Raw genomic sequence first — 22594 nt, 5'->3', positions numbered from 1 at the left:
ATGCTGTTACTTAGTAAAAGATCAAAAATCATTTATAAATGAGTGTTATGTATTGATTGATACAAGATCATTTTTGTATCATGGCATATTTTAATATGCCATGATACAAAAAACTTACTCTGCTTAGAAAAAAGTCAACGGACACCACAGTGTGAAGAACCAACAGTCATGGTGCTCACTTTAATAAGATGTAGGACCTCCTCTCGCTATGATGACCACAGCAATTGATACATAACACTCATTTATAAATGACTTTTGATCTTTTACTAAGTAACATCATTACAGAAATAATTTTTTTTAGAAATGGAAAACAATGTATAGATCTTATCAAAACCAAACAAGGTGAATAAGAAGCCTTTTCAAAAATTTGAAGAATCCTAATTTACTTTGATATCTTTCCTGGAATGGATAACATATAATAACCTAAAAAAGAAAAATAAACGGCCAAGAACCAACAGGACAATGTCAGTATACTGGAAAGATTATTTAAGGAGAGAACAAGGAGTAAAATAGATATCCTAGAAACATTGAACGAAAGCAGTATGGTAATATATTGCAAGAAAATGTTCAAACGTAAATAATACCACCCACAATTTTATTACCTGTTTTCCATCAACTTCAATGTCAGCAACATAATTTTCAAAAACTGTTGGAACGTAAACTTCAGGGAATTGGTCCTTACTAAAAACTATCAAAAGGCAAGTTTTACCACATGCTCCATCCCCTACAATAACTAGCTTTTTCCTTATTGCAGCCATGTATTTAGAATCTGAAATAGAAAAAAATAAAATCTCCATTTCCATTACCTACCAGGATTTTAAACAATTCATTTAAAAGAATGAAGCATTTGTCAAAAATACTGACATACAATGTTAATTGATATTATTTATATCTCACTGCTACAACTTTTAACTGCTGGATAGATTGCTTTTGGATTAAAGTACAAAAGTATAATAAAAACTTGGAAGTTCTAATTTTCTGCCAAAAAGTTAACTATCATCTTTGGAAAATCACATTAGCATCATAACATATTACTGTAATTTAAACAAAAATTAGTCATCCATAAAATTTGATCAACACCTTTAATTAATGTTAAATACACTTGACTAATCAACCATTCCAAGCTGAATAAACAGAGCAGAGCAAATTATGGGAATTTAGTTTTCTTCAAACTATGGTATAGCTTTGATAGATTGCGCAAAATGAAAAAAAAAGTCAGCCTTGAAGATGTCTGGGCAGGGGGAATCAGTTTTTGAACTCAGCTACTCAGGGGAGAGAAGGAGGAGAACTACCAAGCAGTCTTCACCAGTTTAACAAGAAAACTAATGTCCTGCATGCTACATATTATATGCCATATGCACATTAGGTCCTTAGTGGGCTTATAACTGTTTTACATGAAACCAGATTAAGTAGAATTTGATTGTCAACATTATTTACCATTGTTTTCATGAGCATTACATCTTCAACATGGTTATATTCAAAGAACCTCACTGAACAGTAGTTCTTTTGTAAAATTCCAATGTGCCAAAACTTAACAGATCACATTAAATTTAGACACATTTAGTTAACACTAGTTATCATTCGTATCGTATTTATCAGTTACTCCTTCCATAGCATTTTTTACATTACTTCTTGGAGAACTAGACTATTCCTTTGCAATCATGCATTCAGAGTTCGAATTCTTGAAATTCTACTCCTGATGCTTTCTAATGATCGGTTTTTCTTTTTTTAATAAGAAATATAAGAGAAGAAGTTCAGTGACCTATAATACATAAATACTATGACAGTTGAGAAGGAACTTGTTTATACTTAATTTGAGGAGATGTGGATCATATTCCATGAGAAACAGATATGACATTGTTCCAGTGTGTAGCAGTAGAAGAGATAAATGAAGAGCAGGAGAATTTTGTTCTGGGGGTTCTGAAAATGAACTGTGAAAGGATGTTGAGTAGTTATACCATGTGTTTCAAAGGATTTAACAGAGGACAAAAGCATTATTGGTGCCAATTCAAATGAACACTGGCCGTAGCATTTATAGAAGTTGCAAGCAGCAGAAACTGAATGCTTATGTAAGAGTGGGTGGAGTGAATTATTGAGAGATGTGTCATTAATCAGCCTACCTACTCTCTTCTGTACTGAGTGGAGTATATTTAAGTAGCTCTAAAGTCCCCACAAGATGCAATAACACTATTCAATGGTTGGGCAGAATACCATGAGCAAAAGATAAATCTTCCTTTTTTTTTTTTTTTTTTTTGTATGCCGAGGAATCAATAGTTGTAATGTGCTTATGCCAACAGGTCATTATCTTTGATCTTATAAACTGTCTGCAGTCTGTATATTGGACTGACAAACAGTATGAAAAAAAATCATCAGCTGATAAGCAACTACATTGGCAGTGTCATTTCGCAAATCCCAATGTGGCTGAGAAACCAGCATAACTGAATATCAAAATTAAGAACCTGCAATTTATACATCAGCTGTAGAACCTCATAAATCGCTGGATGTGGACCGGGAGATGACCTGGATAGAACTTAATGAGTCTGTATAAAACATACTTTGGGTAGCAGTTTTCTTTTATATCAACAAGCTGAATTATGTACAACTCTGCTGCATAATTATTGCATATTTCCTGACTGGATATGACAGTCAGGAAATGTAGCAGCAAACCAACAGAGGTCTCAGACTTTGAACCACAAACAAAGATTAAAAGCTAGCATTCTGCTCTGTGTTTATTAACTAATTGCTTACAGACAGATGCCAGAGTGCAAGATTTCCTTAGTTGGTACAGTGAGAGATAACAGAAGGGAAAACAAACTAGTCATGATGGAATGGTGCTATGTTTAGTGTAGATAATATAAATATTCACACAACAGCATGCACAATCTCTTTAACAGCAATACCAAAGGAACATACGCAAAACATATGTGATACTATAATGAACCTCCGAATGCAGAGAAAAGATACTAGTACATGTTGGACACCCTGGAAAAAAACTCTGTCTAAGCGAGAGAGCTGGTCCATTTGCTTCATCATCATCAAATTCCTGACATGTACCCTCAAGGGGTGTACAGGATATTATGAAAGTACTACATGAGTCAGTATTACTGACTTCCTACCAACAATTTTCCTCCAAATCAATTTGTTACATGTCAAGACTCCAACATTAACACATCTCATATTTCTGTTTTCTAAGGCACATTTTAGTGTATCAATATACCTATATCTTGGTCTTCCTCTGAGTCTTTTTCCTGCCAACCTGACAGAGAACACTTGTTCTGCAAATCTTTCCTCTATCATTTTGTTTAAGTAACCATACCACCTGATATTAGTTCTGCTAACACACTCCTGGATGCCAACAATGCCAAGTTCCTTCCTAATATCCTCATTTTTAATATGATATTGCCACTGATGCCATCTGTTCACACCCCTAATCTTTCTCAGGGCTCTCGTATCTGTGGTCAAGTGTTTCATTTTTAGTCCAACTCTCAGATCCATAAGTTAAAATTGGTTTGAACACCGTCTTTTATACAGCTAATTTAATGTTTTGGCTAATTTCTCTTATTCCATAGAAATTTATTCATTTGGCTTCTTACCATACTGGCTTTGTTGATTCTGTTGTCTATTTCCATATTTAATTTACCTTCTTGACTTAAAATTATGCCTAAGTAGCTGAAATGTTTTACTTATTCTATAGGTTCTCTATTCACGATGTAGTTGATATTTTCAATGTTTCTGCCCATTTTTCATTGCCTTTGTTTTGTTATTGCTGATTTTCATACAAAATGTATTAAAACATATTCAATTTATTATTATTATATAGCACCTCCAGGGAGTCTAAAGACTCATTGAGGGAGGGCACCTACTCCATTACTCTTCATCTCCACAAACTACAACTAAATTCAACATCTACACTATGTACCGCCGACCACCACCACCACCACCACTAGTATTTTCATATACAATCATAAACATCCATGCCCACCCCATGGTGGGATTCGAACCAGGGGCCTTTTGGCTGGATAACGAATACGTTAACAACTTGGCCAACAGCCAACCAAGCGAGCAAAAACACGCTTGTCCGTGCCAGAGAGATCGACCAACTCGGGAAACAGTTAAAGAAAGGCTTAGTAAAAGTTCCTTAAGTCAGCTACTAGTGCACTTAGTCAGGAAATCTTGCAGACTTGTACTGGATTTATTTAAAAGTATCACATTCATCTGCATAAAGTAAAGAGCTGAGATTAACATCTCCAATTTTGATATCAGGTTTAATACCACTTTCCTTGACCAGGCCATCTGAATTAGGCAGTGTAGCCACTGCAAACTTATATACCCCCATAATTAGCATTTCTGGTCGAATATCATCTACTCCCACTGCCTTTCCACATTTCAGGCTTTTGATGGCTTTTCTACTTTAAGTATGGATATGTATTCCTGATTGCATGACTGCTGGCTGAGTGTTTACCACTGTGCTGTCATTGCTTGTTTTATTTAGCAATTTTTCAAAGTAATTACTCCAATATATCAAGGATATCTTTTCTCCAGTTTTCATGTCACCTTTATTATCTTTAATTCCTTTTAAAGCACTCTTTCCTCCATTTCTGAGCTTTTTCAACAGCTTCCAGAATATTTTGCTGCCTTCCTGATATTTATTACCAAAGGCTTCCTGTGATTTTTATTTAGCTAGTTTTACACAGTATTTAGCTTTCTTACATTTGTTTCTGTATTCTCTAAGAGCACAAGCTGACTTATTCACCAGAAATTTTTAATATGCTTTCTTCTTTTCCTTCACTGCCTCTTTAACTTCCTGTGTCTAACCATGGAGTTTTGATTTTTCTATCCTTGCAGACAACTTAAACACGTGTCTCTCTAGCTCAATCAATCAATGTTCTCTTCATGACATTACCATTGAAATATAGCGCATTTCCTCTAGTAGAGGGAAGTTGTTCAGTGACTGAGTTAACTAGGACAGCAAAGAGTGTCACACTTAAGATAGAGACTTGGAAGACCTGGCTAGACAAAGTTTTTAATAAATACAAGAAGGTGTGTGATAAGCTTTCCATGTCAAAGAAGACTGAAGCTAGATGTTCTTGAATGCATCTCTTATGTATGTTTCTAAATGGAACACAGCTGAATGAAGCCTATAAAAACAACACTGTGTACTGCAGGGAATACTGCTAATTTCTAAATACCCAGAGAAGATTGGCATAAACCATTTTCATTTCATTCAATTGCATGGAGTGAATGGAATATTATACAGTGCAATACATAGTTTATATGTAAGTTGTTAGTCAGCTGTTAGAACTGAAGGAAATACAGGAAGTGGTTTGATGTAAAATCAGGTATAAGACAAGGATGAACATTACCTCCATTGTTATTTATCATCTACATAGATCACATGAAAGAAAGTGGCATTAGGCTTATATATTAGAATCGGAGATGTCAAATTTAGCTCTTTGCATAATGCAGATGATGTTGTAATCCTACACAGATCTAGTGCAAGTCTCCAGGATTCTCTAACTGAATAACAGCTATAACAATTTTGGCATGAAAATCAGCAATAAAAAGACCAAAACTATGAAAATAGGAAGGAGCATAGAAAACTTCAGCTGCATTCTGAATGGAGATCCTACACATCAAGTAAAATATTTCAGCTATTTAGGCATAGTTTTTAGTGAAGATGGCAGGTTAATTCTGGGAAAAGACAACAGAATAAGCAAAGCTGGTATGGCAGGTAGCCAGCTGAATTTATATAGAACAAGAGAAAAACTAAAACACCAAAACTAGTAGTATACAAGTGTTCAATCAAGGAAAAGTTATGGGAATGGGATTAGAAATAAAGCACTTGATCAGAGGCTAGAGACCACAGATATGAAAAAATTAGGAGTAAACCGATGGCATCAATGGTAGAATCATATTAAAAATGAAGATAGAAAGGATCTTGAGATTATTAGCATTCAAGAATGTGTCGGCAGAGCTAATCTAATGTATTATGGTCACTTAAATAGAATGGATGAAGAAAGGTTAGCAAAACAGGTGTTTGATGCCAAGATGGCAGGAAAGAGACCCAGAGGAGGACCAAAATCTAGTTGGATTTATTCAGTCAGATGTGGCTTAGAAGCACTAAATGTCAAAAAAAAAAAATGTTAGATAAAAATGTTAGACCCTGTGGGGTCCCACAGGGCTCAGTACTAGGACCAATATTGTTTAACCTTTATAATCAATGACATTGCAAGGGGATATTCAGTTGTTTGGAGATGATGCAAAGCTGGGAAGGATTATTAGTAATAGTGCAGATGTGGTAACCCAGCAAGAGGATTTGAATAAGCTAGATAGATGGGCAAATGAAAGGGGGGTGTCAGTTTAATGCAGCAAAATGTAAGGACATCAATGGGATGCTGCATTCTCTATGGGAGGAGTTATACTGGAGGAAGTAGGGGAGACAAGAGATGTGGGGTTTATGATTGATAGAAACCTGAAATTTAAGGGACATATTGCAAAGGTGGTGAAGGTAACACAGAGGATTGCTGCAATTATGAGAAGGACACTGACCTGCAGAGATAAAAGGGTTATCATTCCATTGTATAAGTCTCTGATCAGGCCACACTTAGACTATTGTTCTCAGATTTGGTCTCCAGGATTTGGAGGGGATAAATTAACTGTGGAAAGGATACAATGATGGATGACAAAGATGGTATCAGGACTGTACAAGAATAGTTATGAGGATCGGCTGAGGGAATGTGGACTGCAGAGTTTGGTGGATAGAAGAAGGAGAGGTCATATGATTGAGACTTTTAAACTGTTGAGAGATGGTTACAGGGTTGACACTGGGGAGTTCTTTTGCTTAGTTGAACAGCGGGAAGGAGTGATGACAAGAGGCCATCCCTGGAAGTTACGAAAGGAAACTGTGAGCAAGAGGGTGAGGAGTGGTTTCTTTGCGTGGAGGGTGGATGAACCGTGGAATGCATTGCCTGATGGAATGGTGAGAGCGAGAACGGTCAATGAGTTTAAGGAGTGATAGACTTTGTGTTTCTTGGGGGGGGGGGGACCTCCCCTTAATGAATCTTGACAGACTATGTTCTTAGGAAGGACCTCCCACGATGAGTCTTTTGACTCCGTGGAGGCCTGAATAATAATAATATTGGAGTGCTCACAAGTAATAGACTGATTTGGAGGAAAATTGTTGACAAGAGATTAATAATAATGTAAACTTGTAATGTTATCACTGTAACCTGAACACCCCATGGGGGTACATATCAGGAAATTGATGATGATGGCTGAATTGCTTTCAGATCAGAAACAACATCAATTATGGTAAACAGTTAGACAAATGCTCTTTTATATTACCTTTCATTTTCTAGATTTTATCCCATACAATTTTTGCACTGGTTGTTTATTTAATTAACGATGTAAATTGAATACAATATTGCTTTTGACGCTGATGTCTCGCATAATATATGAGAGGGGATGAAAAGTTCTGATAAACAAAACTGATATTAAAGCAACTTAACCACAAGAAAGAACATGTCTTAAAACCCTTTAACCCCAATGTTTCATCAAATTGTAATAATTTGTTCTTTTTCTTTTAGGATATATAAACGGTCAGAGGTTTTGAAGAAATTCAAAGACAGAGGTGCAGGCCATCAAGTTTTTCATGCTGCAAGAAAAGTCTGCAACTGAGATTCACTAAATTTTGTGTGAGACTTTAGGAGACTATGCCCTAGCATACCCAACAGTTGCCAGATTGGTGGCTAAATTTAAAAACAGGCATCCTGAGACAAGAGATGCCCCAGATGATCATGGCATGCAGTGCATGCTATAATCCTTGATGAGATGAATACTAGCCAAAAACATTGCGAAGACTCTGGGAATATCCAGGGAATGTGTTGGGGTCATCCACCAACATATGAACATGTAAAAGCACTCAGTGAAGTGGGTCCCTAAATATTTGAATGTCGACCAAAAGAGAGAACATGTGCTGTTGAAATATGGCTTCACCACTATGACCCAGAGACAAAACAACAGTAAAAAGAGTGGAAATACAAAGGTTCTCCATGGCCAAAGAAGTTCCAAACCCAAAAGTCGGCAGGGAAAGTTCTTGTCATTGTCTTTTGGGATATGGATGGTGTAATCCCTACCAAGTACCTCAAAAAAGATGAAACTGTTACAACAGCAATTTATAGAACAGCTCTGAAGGAGGTAATGAAGGAAAAAATGCTCCGAGAAACTGAACAGAGGCATATTGCTTTTGCAAGACAATGCACTTGCTTACACTGCTTATGAAAAACAGACAATACACAACTTGGGCTTTCAATGTCTGTCTCACCCACCCTATTCACCAGACATGGCCCCATCTGACTATTTCCTATTCCCAGATTTAAAGAAATGCTGGAAAGGAAGAAAGTGTACCACAGATGAAGTAATATCTGCAGCTGAGGACTGGTTTGTGCAATAAAGGAAAGACTTTTTCTCAGAGGACTGCAAATGATCAGCAGCATTATAACAAGTGTATAACACTTTGTAGGGAATATGTAGAAAATGTGTAAGTTATATGGTTCTACTTGAATTCCTTCAGGGTGATTATATCAACTCTTCAGTACACCCTTGCAGTTTGGAATTGTTACTAGAGTGAAACTAGGTCATGTGACTGATGCGCTCCACAGAGAATCATTCACAATCATAAAGTTCAGGTATGGTGAAATAGACATATGGAATTGAATTGTTATTGATGTTTTTTTTTTTTTTTAATTGTCACCTTTTCAGCATAAGGAGTTCTGGGTTGATATGGTGGTGGTGATGGTTAACTTCATTTTTGCATCTTGATATGATTGTTGTATTTTAATCTTTTCAATTTTTCCTTTCATCCTTGCACTTCTGACATGCACAGAAGTATGCTGGATGACCATGATGGTTGACACATTAGATTTCTTTGCAGAGCAAGATTTGTTATCATGCTCTTTACTACCACATCAGGCATAGGGGACATGCCCAAGCTATCACAATATGTAGTCTGGGCATGTCCATATTTCTGACAGCATCTTAGATTACTAACATACAGCCTAAAAAAAAAGTTGAGAGACTGCTTTTACAGATGGTGTAGCCTTAGGTGTATCAAAAGTAAAGATGATGATCCTGGTCAGAACCACATGACATTCCCTATATATCATGATGTACCTCATTTGTACCACTTAATCTTTAAGCTTTGAACATATCTCCTCATCTGAAAAATCAAGAAGATCCAAATTCTGATATTACTCCTCTAGAAGAGTTGGGTTTTATGAGATATCACTGTAACTGATATTCCACCCATTGATGTAGCGTTTAGTAATTTTCCTGAGTGTTGCTGACTAGATGTTTCCAAGAGGATATCACCAGTCAAAAAATTATTATTTCTTGACTGTTTGATGAGATCCTGACAGTCCTAAACCCTTTTGAATAAAGAAGGGATGATATTTTAACCTGTTACATGGATGATGAGAGAAACTGGTACATTTATTCTGGTGTCACATTTCTTTTGTTTCTTATTTCTGTTATCAAATTAATGTATCTGCAGTATCAATACTTGGTTGGGACTTTAAGGCTTCTGAAATACTCAATATGAAGAATTCATGCTCAAGGTCTCCCTCCCCACCCCTGCACACTAGAACTCTCCATCCACATGCCACAGAGAGACACATGGTTACCCACTGACTGGTAAGCAATGACTGTGATTAGGAGTGGAGTGCTAGAGTTAGCCCAGATGTTATATCAGCACCAGAGCAAGGTCTGAGCCCCCATTGCTGGACCATGGAGTTGGAGAGTTACTGCAACACAGTTGATACTTAACAGGCAGAAAAGCTCCCAAGCCTATTGATCCTGCCAGGCCATCCAGACTGCCCATCTTTCTGAAGCAGGCCAAAGTAGTGCAAGACTATTATGAGTCATATGCCCTACATAGAAGAGAACTACCATTCCAGAACATTCAAAGAAGCTGCTACAATCACCTTCAACAGGTAACTTAAATAAGAATCAAGACCTAATCCTATCAGATATATGGAAAACTCTTATTAGATCATTTAACCAAAAAGAAATGAACTTTCATGAAAATTACAACAAATATCTCAACAAATAAAACGTTGTACTTGCGACACGTGTACTGTATCATGCACAGTGATAACTTTATATAATTTTTAGAATTGTCGGTTAGTTTCCTAGTTTTTGTTACTTTCCACTGCTTACCAGTGTATCCCTGAAAATGCTGACAGATAAAAGTCAGTGAAACATGTCAGATATTAAACAATTATTTACTTGGCTAACATACCGAATTAAGGATGATAGCAGGGGTGGCCTCTTGTGGGAATGGATACTTGGGAGAAGGGAGACGATGTCAGGTAGCCCTGAGCCCAGTGGAGTCTAGAAGGGATAATGCTGGGTATAGAAACAATGGCATTTATATGTTTTATACTAATGCCAGGAGTATCCGGAATAAGGGAGAGGAATTGGTGGCGCAGATAGCATCAGCTTGGCCAAAAATTATTGGGATCACTGAGACGTGGTTGACAGAAGGGGATATAATAACAGGAATAGAAGTCGCTGGGTATAGCATTTTTCATCAGGATAGGAGGGGAAAGCGTGGTGGTGGGGTACTGCTTATGATAAGTGATGACCTATGTCCTCTAAGAGTGGAGGCTTTAGAAGGAAGTGAGGCAAATGATTTTGAGAGCATATGGTGTGAGGTAGAGGTAGGCAAGACAGGATATTTAGTGGGGTGTTGCTATAGATCCAAGAGCACAGAGGATGGGGACCAGGAGATGTTTAGACAGCTAAGTTTGGCAAGTGCAAGAAGAATGATTATTATGGGGGATTTTAACCACAGTAGTATAAATTGGAGAGAGGAAGATGCATGTAGCAATAGGGGAATGGAATTTCTAGAATTCTTGAGGGACAAATGTCTTAGGCAACATGTAACAGAGGGAACAAGATGTTCAAGAGTTTTGGATTTGGTTATAGCATCAGAAGAGTTGATAATAACTGAGATGACATCTCTCCCACCAGTTGGAGAGAGTGACCATATGGTTTTGAATTGGAAAATGAATAGACATGCAGGAGTATCAAAGAGAAGGGAATTTATGTGGAATTATAAAGCAGGTGATTATAATAGTCTTAGACGTCAACTTCGGGAAGTTTCATGGAGGGAGGAATTGGAAGGCCAGGATATCATTAGTGTGTGGGAAATTGTGAAAGAATATTTGTTAGCAGCAATGGTGAGTTGTATACCACGAGTGAAGAAGAGGACACAATTTGGAGTAAAGTGGATGACAAACAATATTAAACAGGAATTGCATGCGAAAAAGAGGCTATGGAAGAGATATAAGGAGACAGGTGAAGAGAGGATGCATGAAGAATATAAGACACAGGCCAGAAGAGTGACTAGTGTGGTACGGAAAGTGAAACTGGAATATGAGAGGAGGTTGGCCCTAAGATCCAAAGAAAATCCAAGGGAATTTTTTAGCTATGTGGCCAGTAGGAGGAGAAATGACTGTGAAGAATGATATTGTGGGATAAAAATGGGAATAGAGTGACTGATGCAGAGGACATAGTGGAATTGTTCAATGAACACTTTATTGGAGTATTTCATCCTAGAGGAGTCGGTTTTAATGCTAGAGGGATAGGGCTGGTTCGAGGTTTAGAGGTACAGGAGGAGAGTGTGTTTCAGATACTGAGTACTCAGGATGTCAGTAAAGCTTTGGGACTGGATGGTATTTCACCACGAGTTTTGAGAGAATGTGCCAGGGAACTGACAGTGCCTTTAACCTGGCTTTTCAATGAAAGTCTGGCTTCAGCAAAGGTGCCCATGGAATGGAAGGAAGGTAAGATAGTGCCATTGCATAAGGGTGGTAACAGACTGGAAGTGTCTAATTATAGGCCAGTCTGTGTGTCATCAGTAGTAGTTAAGATCTTGGAGAAAGTAGTGAGGGACTGTATACAACATTGGGCAGATGAGGGTAATGTTATCTGTGAGAGTCAACATGGATTTGTGAATGGGCGTTCTTGTTTTAGCAATATGCTAGCCTTTTATAATAAAGTTACAAGAACATAGATGAGGGAAAGGCATATACTGCAATTTTCTTAGACTTAGCAAAGGCATTTGACAGGGTTCCACATGATAAGCTGATATTTAAGTTGCAGCACATGGGTCTGGATGTCAGATTGGTCAACTGGATTCAGGATTGGCTGTCTGATAGGTATCAGAGAGTTGTGTATGGTGGAGCAGTTTCAACGGTTACAAGTGGGGTCCCACAGGGCTCAGTACTAGGACCTATATTGTTTAACCTTTATATCAATGACATTGCCAGTGGATTGCAAGGGGATATTCAGTTGTTTGCGGATGATGTGAAGCTAGGAAGGATTATTAGTAATAGTGCAGATGTGGTAGCCCTGCAAGAGGATTTGAATAAGCTAGATAGATGGGCAATGAATGGTGGTGTCAGTTTAATGCAGCAAAATGTAAGGTCTTGAGGTTTGGGAAACATCGATGGGATGCAGCATACTCTATGGGAGGAGTTATGCTGGAGGAAGTAGAGGAGACAAGAGATCTGGGATTGATGGTTGATAGAAACCTGAAGTTTAGGGGACATATTGCAAAGGTGGTGAAGGTAACACAGAGGATTGCTGCAATTATGAGAAGGACACTGACCTGCAGAGACAAGAGCGTTATCATTCTGCTGTATAAGTCTCTGATCAGACCACACTTGGACTATTGTTCTCAGATTTGGTCTCCAGGATTTGAAGGGGATAAATTAACTGTGGAAAGGATACAAAGACGGATGACAAAGATGGTTTCAGGACTGTACAAGAATAGTTATGAGGATCGGCTGAGGGAATGTGGACTGCAGAGTTTGGTGGATAGAAGGAGAGGTGATATGTCTGAGACTTTTAAACTGTTGAGAGGTGGTTACAGGGTTGACACTGGGGAGTTCTTTCGCTTGGCTGAACAGCGGGAAGGAGTGATGACAAGAAGCCATCCCTGGAAGTTACGAAAGGAAACTGTGAGCAAGAGGGTGAGGAGTGGTTTCGTTGCATGGAGGGTGGTTGAACGGTGGAATGCATTGCCTGATGGAGTGGTGAGGGTGAGAACGGTCAATGAGTTTAAGGAGTGGTATGATAGACTTTGTGTTTCTTATGGGAGAGGGGGATCTCCCCCTCAATGAGTCTTGACACTTTATGTTCTTAGGAAGGACCTTCCACGATGAATCTTTCGACTCCATGGAGGCCTGAATAATAATAATAATAATAAAGTCTTTAATTTATTAAAGATATTGATAGTTTAAATGAAATGGAATTAATAGTTTTAAATGAAAAGAGCTTTATGTGCTATTTGGGATGACAGCTAAAGCAGTACTGGAATGAGACAGTGTATTGCATGTGTTCTGGCTAGTTTGGTTTTTTTCATCCTGCAAGACAAGCAAAGTTTTCAGGAAAGAGATTCTGTTGCCTTTATATGAGAAGGTAACAGACTTGCAGCTGAAGTCCTCATAAAAGTTCTTTGCATCCCATATAGGATTTAAACCCAGGACTTTCCAAATGAATGTCTATACCAAATGAGAAACAGAAGCTCCTGGAAAGAGCATTTATATAAGGATTTTTATTGTACAAGTAGTTACCCATTACCTTACTACCAAAATAAGTGGCAAAATACAGACCCAAGAGAGAGTGGAAGACAACTACAAAGTGTAAAGACCAGTGAAGCTAGAAAAGCAAAGTGCCTAATCCTTAATGAGAAGAAAAGCAATTCTTACAAACCATGTCAAACCATGCTATTCACATCCAACACAGAATTAAATAAAATAAATCAAATAGTCTTTCTGATAAAATATTGTGCAAAGAATGATAAGGTGTTGATAAACATGACTACCTTTAAAAAAAAAAGTATGCTAATCCCTAAGTTTGACATTTTTGGAATTAATAAAAGTAAAAGCAAAATACTTCTTAGCTCTACAGCTCAAATTGAGTTGTAGAGCTAAGAAGTGCTTAGTTCTTAGAGCTAAGAAGTCCTTTGTTCTCCAACCCTGTCTGCACAAAACTTAAGTTCTGCAGTTTGAACACTATAATATGATGTTGCTATCTTGACTAATGGTATCCATCCATCTTGTTCTAGGTTTCCCTTTTGGTCTTTTACCAAGAACTGTACTACTTACTGTCTTCTTAAGAATATGCTCATTTTCCATATAAAAACTATGTCCTACCTGCTTCAATTTTTTGAAATTGATTAAATCAGCCTCCATAGTAATGCAATTAGGAGAATGATGGTATGTTGTTCCCTTTGATTGGAAAAGGCTTAAGTTAGATTCTCGTCGTGATGAGAGGAATCTTCATATGTGTTTTCTTTTCTTTTTTTTTTGTTTTCAATTGAAAGTGAGTAAACCAATCTCATAAGAAGATAGAATTTTTCTCCCAGAAACTCAGGTTTTTCATCCCGCATACAAACAAATCAGTCTTGAGAACATATGCAATTTACAGACAAAAAAAATACTAGCAGTGGTGGTGGGCAGTAGTTGGTGCTGGTGTAGGTGATGATGGTAGTGGCAGTTCACTGTAGTTAGTGGATTAAGTACTGGAGACAGAGTTGGTGCCTTCCCTCGATGAGTCTTTGGACTCCTTGGAGGGGTCACATAATAATAATTATACTAAGCGGTTGTATCTGATCCTCCAGAAACTACTCTCCTTCACTGGGCCAAAATATTGTTCTAATGAAACCTCGCCATAAACATCCAGGTTTCACATCCATAGATAACAAAGGAACAAATTATCATTTTACATATTTTTACTTTAATCTTCCAATGGATATCTTTGAATTGAGTATAAGAGAGAGAGAGAGAGAGAATAAAAAACATGATAACCTCTCTATTTGATTTGTACTTCTGCCATCTCATTTAGTGATCATTACTCCTAAATATTTAAACTGTTCCATTTTTGCTATTTCAAGGTTCCCAAATTTCACACTTGTATTCATTAACTAATTCTGTCTGGCATTAATTACTATTTTGGTTTTTTTGTTAATTTTTAGTCTTATCTCTTATGCTAAAAACAAAAGATTGGAAAAAACATTAAAGACTGTGGAAGGATAACTTTAAGTTCTGATGATAGGAAGGTAACAGAAGCAAACAAAACATTGAGTTACTGAGTGATCATTTTGTTAGGATGTGCTAAACAGGTGAAGATATACTCTAGTGCCAAATGTGACAATGAACGATAGGAAAATACAGATATATGAATTATAGGTACTTATATTACAGAACCTTAATGTGAACATGGCCATGGAATAAGATCATATTAGCCGATGTATCACCAGAATGTGCAAGGGAACTGGCACCTCCAACCAAGCAGTTCAACTTTAAGCCTCTGGGAAGGTGTCAATGGAGTAGAAAGAAGGCAGAATAGTTTCACTACGTAAAGGAAGCTTGAAAACAAAATCAGTGAAGAAGTTGGTAAAAGACAAGATGCAGGTCTGAGTGATCAGAAACATGATACTTTTAAGGGAGTAGCATGGTTTTTTTGAAAGTTATATCTCGCTATAGTAAGTTGCTTGCTTTTTATAATAAAGTGAACTGAATTGGATAAAGGAAATAACTACTCAGTGAGACTGATGGATTTTGCAAAGGCTTTTGACAGAATTCCACGTGGAATTCCACCGCGTAAGTCAGAGTGAATGGGATGGATAAGAAGCTAATGGTCTGGATAAGAGGGTGGCTGATGGACGACAGAAGAGTGTATCGGGGAATTGAGTTTGGGGAAGGCAAGTGACTAGTGGTGCACTGCAGGGTTCAGTACTTGGTCTTCTGTAACATGTTTCAGTTTGTATAGAATTTATACAGAATACAGAAAATTATGGGGAAATGTTCAGTGTTTGGTGATGATGTACAATATGGGCAAAGGTAAAATGGTTACCAGTTTAACATGGCCATGTGTAAGTCATGCACATCACAATCTGTGTACTGATGGAAATGAACTGCAAGAAACTGATGACGCCTTGGGATATTGAGAGTGAATGTAAACAAGGAATTGAAGTTCAGAGGACATACTACAAAGACAACCAAAACAGCACATCAGATTATGTGACTGTTGAAGAATACACTGATGAGCAGTAATAGATTACTATTCCCCTTTATAAGGCCACATCTGGATTACTGTGCACAGATCTGGTTGCTTGGATTACAAGATGAATTGCTGGAAAGGACTGAAAGGTGAGTGACCAAGATTGTGGCAGATATATGGAATATTTCCTGTGCAAATAGATTAAATCAGTGGGCTTCAAAAACTAGCTGATAGGCAATAAGCTAGGAATGACAGTGAGGATGATTTTAAATACATAGTAGGAAGGGAGAGAACAAGGGGTCATCCCTGGAAATCATATAAGAATTTGGTTGGCAAGGGCATGAGGGCTAGATATTTTGCTTGGAGGATAGTGAACGTGTTGAAAAAATTGAAGGAGAGGTACAATAGTTAGAATGGATCTCTCTCAATTATTCATCATCTTCATGAAGATATCCAAGAAGTAATTTTTTTTTTTCCCCCTTGGGGATGGGAAACTAAATTTCAAGAGACATTGAAATAGTCATAAAACCATACAAAGCAGATTACTGCAATAACTCTTTGATCACATCACACCTGGCATGAACATACTATATCACCTAGTTTTCAGTGATGAAATTTCAAAGGATCCAGAGACAATAATGAAGACACTGGATTAGAAGATCTGATCACCAGGGAAGGGATATAATCTGCACAGAAGATTAGTAAACAAGAAGAGAAATAATCACCATACTGAAATGGTGATTATTTCTATGAGGACAACAGATTAAACAAATTCTATTTGAGGTATTTTACTGACAGATTTATTATGGAGAGGTTTTGTTCCTTATTATTATTCATGACACCTCCAAGGAGTCCGAAGACTCATCGTGGTTTCTTACCATTATAAATCTGAGTTAGATTCCACAAATATAGTTCAAGAAATATTCAAAATAGGGATTTTATGATTAGGAGATTCTGAGCAAAAGGTGTAAAAAGAGATTTTTATTATTTTTATAATTATTATTATCTGGAAAACAAAGCAGTAAACAATGAAATTATGAGTTGTCAACTGTTAAGGCAGACCTTAAGCTTCACAGTTCTATGTTGACAGTGTACTTTGTCTTCTCTTCCATTCTAGGATAATGGACTGAATCCCCAACAGACTACTGATTCCTCTCTCCCTCCCCTTCTGTTAATCTTTGATATCATTTTTCCATCTACTCAAAAATATTAATTATACAATAACTGTATGAAATAAATGATAAAACTATTATCTCATAAATATACTTTGAAAAGTCACTAGAACAACTTCTGATATTGGCTAACTTTTCTGGCTAACATTTATGGAGTTCTTGTAACATTTAATGGCTATAGTTTCTGATATCCTTAGCATTGTTTCATTATTTTATATGTCTAGCATGGTGGCTTTTTTCAATCTGTGGGATGTTTCTGTTCAAGCACATGGATTGCAATTTCTGTTTCGCCTGGTATTTAATTTTTTTTTGTTCTTATTTTGGTTTTTATTCTTATTACCCAGTTATTCTGCAACTGGGTGATCACTGAAGTGTTCCTCGAGCCCATAATGATCTAATCATTGATCAAATACCAAGAAAACAGAAATCATGATCCACACACTTGAATAGAAGCATACCACGCAGACTGTCGCTCTACCAATCGACCAACCTTTGCCAGCAAAGGTTGGTCAATTGGTAGAGCCTCTGCTACTAATGGCTCGCAAAAAGTTAAGCTAGTTTGAGTACAGTTAGTAGTTGGAAGGGGACCAATCATTCGATGCTGTTTGCACACTCTCCCTTGATGAGTCTTTGGACTCCCTGGAGGTGTCACATAATAATAATAATAATAATATATCCCACAGATTGAAAAAGCCATGATACCAGACATAGAAAATAATGAAACAATGCTAAGGATATCAAAAACTATAGCCATTAAATGTGACAAGAACTCCATAAATGTTCACCGCCCTTGTGATCTCAGAGTTGCAAGTTACACAAAATACAAATTAGGCCAAGATTAGATTAGACCAACAGAAAGCAACACAGGAAATCCAATGGTCACATAAAACTGACATGACATACGCCATTGATCCTTGAGCTCTGAAGACAATTCTTATGGCAAAATGGCTTATACCTTGTGACTCCCATTTTTTAAATCTAGTAGTTCATCCTTGATACAGGGCCATTATGAAACCACTACGTATTCTTCTGTTTTTGGTTTGCATATCTTTAATTTCCACATTTCTAGTTTCCACATATTCTAAGGTATTTTTATCCAACTGATAGTCCTAAACGGTTTTTATAGTTCATTACTCATAATTCATTTTTAATGGTTTGAAGCTCAATTATTTATTATATTTTTTACCAATTATATTTCTAATGCTGTTTCATCAAAAAGAACCTGAGGATTCTATAAAGGTATGTCAAAAATTATTCTTCTTATATTATTTTTCTTTCAAGTTATGTTTTTAAAATACATATCATCAATGTCTTAATTGGAATAAAAAAAAGCCAATGATTTAATACAAGGAGTACTTCTTTTGAAAATAGCAAAATAAGCCATAAGTATTGATAACAATTTAGAGGAGTAACAAGGAAAAAATTTTCCAAGAAAATATTTAAAGAAAAAAAATATCCTTAACTCATCTACACAAAATATACTGATAGGTTTGCTAATAACCTTCTGTGGGTAACATACAAATAAAAAACCTATAAAACATGGTATAATGATGGTTAAAAAAGAAAATGGACCTACTTATAGGTATTATTTCTGGGAAAATTCCCAAGAAAAAGAACCTACTTATGCTTTTTTCTTTAATGACTAGAGGCATTAGGTCTATTCCAGAGAAAGAGGGGATAAGTTAGTTCAAGCAGGTTTGAAGCCAAACAGTGAATGAATGTTAATAAGAAACTGTGATTTCATAAGCCTAAATGAAAGTGAGTGAATGATAGTCAGCTCAGCAGCCTTCAAAATTCTAAGCAGAAAATAAATAAGGCAGGAATGGAACATCTGCAAAAAAGTGATCTGCATGAAATGGTGAGAGAAGATCATCAATCAACTAGTACATCCCTTTCTGGACAGTACCAAGAATTTTTAGAAATGATTTTGTTCACCCCCCCCCAGTAAAGACAGTGGTCTAAATGTGGAAAAATTTCCGATTTATATAGTGTTAGGAAATGACCAGGTGACATGTAGCATCCTGAATGGAAGAAGATATCAAGTTTTATCAACAGTAAATGGAAGTGAATCAAATTCTTTTTATTATAAAGAGAATAGGCCTGTGTTTTAGTAGCAGTAAGTTTGCTAAGCTGTCCCACCCTCCACTAAAGACTGGCAAGGAGATCTCTGCTTACCAAGTATAGAAAATCGTAAATATTAAATCATTCGAGCATTACATGGTTTGTCAAATGAGCAAAGGTTGTCAGCAAAATATATGATTTGGAGCTGGTGGAAAAAAACGTCAACGTATAGAAGGAAGAGCAGAAGCAAATGCAAGGAAATCTGATGTATTTCAGACATTTATAAAAAATAAAATAATTATCTGCTTGAAAATTATATTTTGGAATGCACACCAGCATTTATATAAAGCTAATATTTTGCAATTGAGCAAATCAAACAAGCAACAAAACTTCAAGAAAATGGATGACTTCAAACTAGTAATGAAATAACAAAATCTTGTAGCGAATGTTAACTCACCGCAGCCCTCATAAAATCCAAAATGGAATTTTTTTTTATATTTTACATATCATAAAGATGAAGTAATAAATTACAATTTTACAACACTAAATGTGTCATTTATGACAATGCAGTACTGTTATAAATGGAGATATTCAAAAGAATATGAACATATCAATTAGGCCAGGTGTGAGCAACATGATAAGATAAAGTTTAATAAAGTTTAAACTATACTGCGGACCCCCCTTTGAATTACTCGTGGACCCCTGGGGGTCCGCAGACTACAGTTTGGGAAACGCTGATCTACACCAACACCATCTAGTCGACCACCACCACTAGTATTTTCACAAACATCCATGCCCACAGCAGGACTCAAATGCACGGCCTTTTGTCTGGAGAGCGAATACACTAACCACCCAGCCAACCAGGCTGGCATATGATAAAAGTTGTAGCAAAAGAACAGAGCCTAGTATAACCGATGCTTAACATAAGTCACTTTTCACAAGCAAATGAACACTCAGCATTTTGGTATAAATGCTTTCTTGGTCCGTTTATATGAGAATGTTTTTTATAAGCTTAAATTTATAAGATGTCAACTGCAGAAGAAAGATAGAATTTCATGTACATATGTCCAAACTAAGAAGAAATTATTTCACATCTGTCTTAGATACAAGACTCCCTTAAGTGATAACAGGGCTGGGAGGGAGAAGATAAGTAAGCACAGATTAAACACAATATTCATCTGCAGCATGATTTTTGAAGAGGATGTGTCTAAAATGTAGGACAGTTTTGAAAAAATAGTTTCTATTTTCTGTAATAGTTTCTATTGTTTGAAATTTGTTTTCAACAGTAAACCACTTTATCCATCTTTAAAATGATTTTTTTTTTTTTTTGGTATAAACTTATTGGTATAAATAAAGAGACTTCCAAAACTGCCAGTGCTTGCTTTTAATTTTTAAAATGGTACCAATGAAAATCAGTATCATTTTAAAAAGTTATAAAGCATATATATATAGCGTGAAAGATTAAATTTAATAACAGTGAAATTCGTTAATTTTATTGGAAGAGTTATATGAAACTAAACTATGAAAAACATAGTTTTTCACTGCTCTTAGTTAATTTAATGAGCAAAAAAAGCACGTATATCAGTGGTAGTGATATATGATATTTAAGCATATTACTTGAAATAAATAAAAAAGCATATTCGCCGATGGGATGTTTTTAGTTAATTGCTTAAAACATACTAAATAATGTGGTATATTGCTAATGTTTTTTCTTCTTTAATCTATTCTATTGTAGTTAAATGTAAGGGACTTCCCCCCGCGGCAATAAACTTCAACTGTATCGAGTTTAAATACTAAAATCGCTATACAAACATAATCGGATACAAATGACATTAGTGATGAAATATTCCAAATATCATAAAAATAACTGCCATGATAAGAATATCGCAGTCAGACCATTAATATAAAAGTTTCAAAACAGCTTCAAACACTGAGCAAATATCGACTTGTTACAGGACAAATATATCACCTTATGGACTTCTCCCTTTAGTTGATAAGGTACTAATAGTTAAACTTTTAGGCTTAGAAACAACACTTTACACGACTTCCTCCTTTCTAAACAGAAAGTAGTCTGCCTAAGGTACAATACCATGTCGTCATATGATGTAAACTCCATTATTAGATTTCAAAGAGTGTTACTATTTCTATAAACCAAAGAAGATATTTTGAAATCACATACCGGGAAAACACCAAAAAACTGCATAAACTGACAACCGCTAAACTCAGAACCACACCTCAACGAATATTAACACTCAGTGTATTCATGACGTCATCGCACCATCAGCGTAATAATAGCTAGAGCAAATTAAAAGAGCAACTGTCATTGTCTACACAAAATTCAAAGAATCTTTACAGTTTATGCATTACAAGTTTTCACAAACTTTATGCTAAACACTTTTTTAAAACAGCTCACTAAAAACACCGAATTTCAAACTAGAAGGTATTGCTGAGGAACATCACACAAAATTAAATATAGGTGAAGAGGATAAACAAAGATAATTTTCTTTGTAAATTTCTTTTCTTCAGTAAATTTCCTTTGTCAACAATTCCATATATATTTGTATATATGTAGATAAGATATATTATCTCATAACCTTCGCAGTCTTCTTCGAGGCAAAGGTTAGTCGATTGGTAGAGCCTATGCTACTAATGGCTCAGTTAAGTAAGTTTGAGCGCGGTTAGTAGTTGGAAGGGTTCAGTCGTTCAAAGCTGTTGGCACACTCTCCCTCGATGAGTCTTTGGACTCCCTGGAGGTGTCAAATAATAATAATAACATAATACGAAATACTAACTACAGCTGCTTAAACATACACTGAAACCTGTGACAAACCCAAATTTGTGCCTGGGGTAAGGCCAACAAACGCTCAGGACAATAGTGCATCCTGAAGAAGAAAAAAAAAAAAGGAAGTGGTACCGACTCCCGGAAATCAGAGGCTTCTTGAAATAGTCTGCATAATAATAAAAGAAACTTCTAATATTACAATACAAATGAAAATTCGCAAATGAATATCATGAGTAGGGGTCACAAGTGGAACAAAACTCTAGTTCATTTAAGCAGTTAACTATGCAAATTCAACTGCAGAAAAAACACACACGCATGCCGGTAGATACATCCAATAAATACTAGTTAGGATTAGGTACGTGACTTTTCTATCATTGCATGGCGATATGGACCAAAAGAGTAAGGTTTACTAACATCAGTGTTTATTAACATTCAATTGGGGAATTGAATAAGGTATTAGAGGATTTTTAATATTATTAAAATGTAATTTATATTAAATAATGCTTAA

The 22594-nt window shown here is 36.3% G+C and overlaps 1 protein-coding gene across 2 annotated transcripts in view; it reads right to left on the bottom strand.

Annotated features, from left to right (window-relative positions):
- LOC150108839 (ras-like GTP-binding protein RHO) overlaps nt 1-21633 on the bottom strand; it is a 90615-nt gene extending 68982 nt beyond the window's left edge. The window contains exons 1-2 of one of the 2 annotated variants that reach the window (XM_090403691.1): nt 21484-21633; nt 603-769 (exon numbers count right to left, since the gene is read on the bottom strand). In XM_090403691.1, coding sequence (XP_090259817.1) covers nt 603-758 — 156 coding nt within the window. In that variant the 5' untranslated portion in view covers nt 759-769; nt 21484-21633. Of the gene's footprint in view, nt 1-602; nt 770-21273; nt 21444-21483 lie in introns of those variants that run through there. The other variant, XM_090403699.1, reaches the window with a different exon arrangement.
- Nucleotides 21634-22594: the final 961 nt, after the last annotated feature.

The sequence above is a fragment of the Typopeltis vanoorti genome, chromosome 2 (assembly GCF_054136105.1).
Source record: "Typopeltis vanoorti isolate ZY-2024b chromosome 2, IOZ_Tvanoo_1.0, whole genome shotgun sequence".
Classification (NCBI taxonomy): domain Eukaryota; kingdom Metazoa; phylum Arthropoda; class Arachnida; order Uropygi; family Thelyphonidae; genus Typopeltis; species Typopeltis vanoorti.
This window is presented reverse-complemented; position numbering and strand designations above follow the sequence as displayed.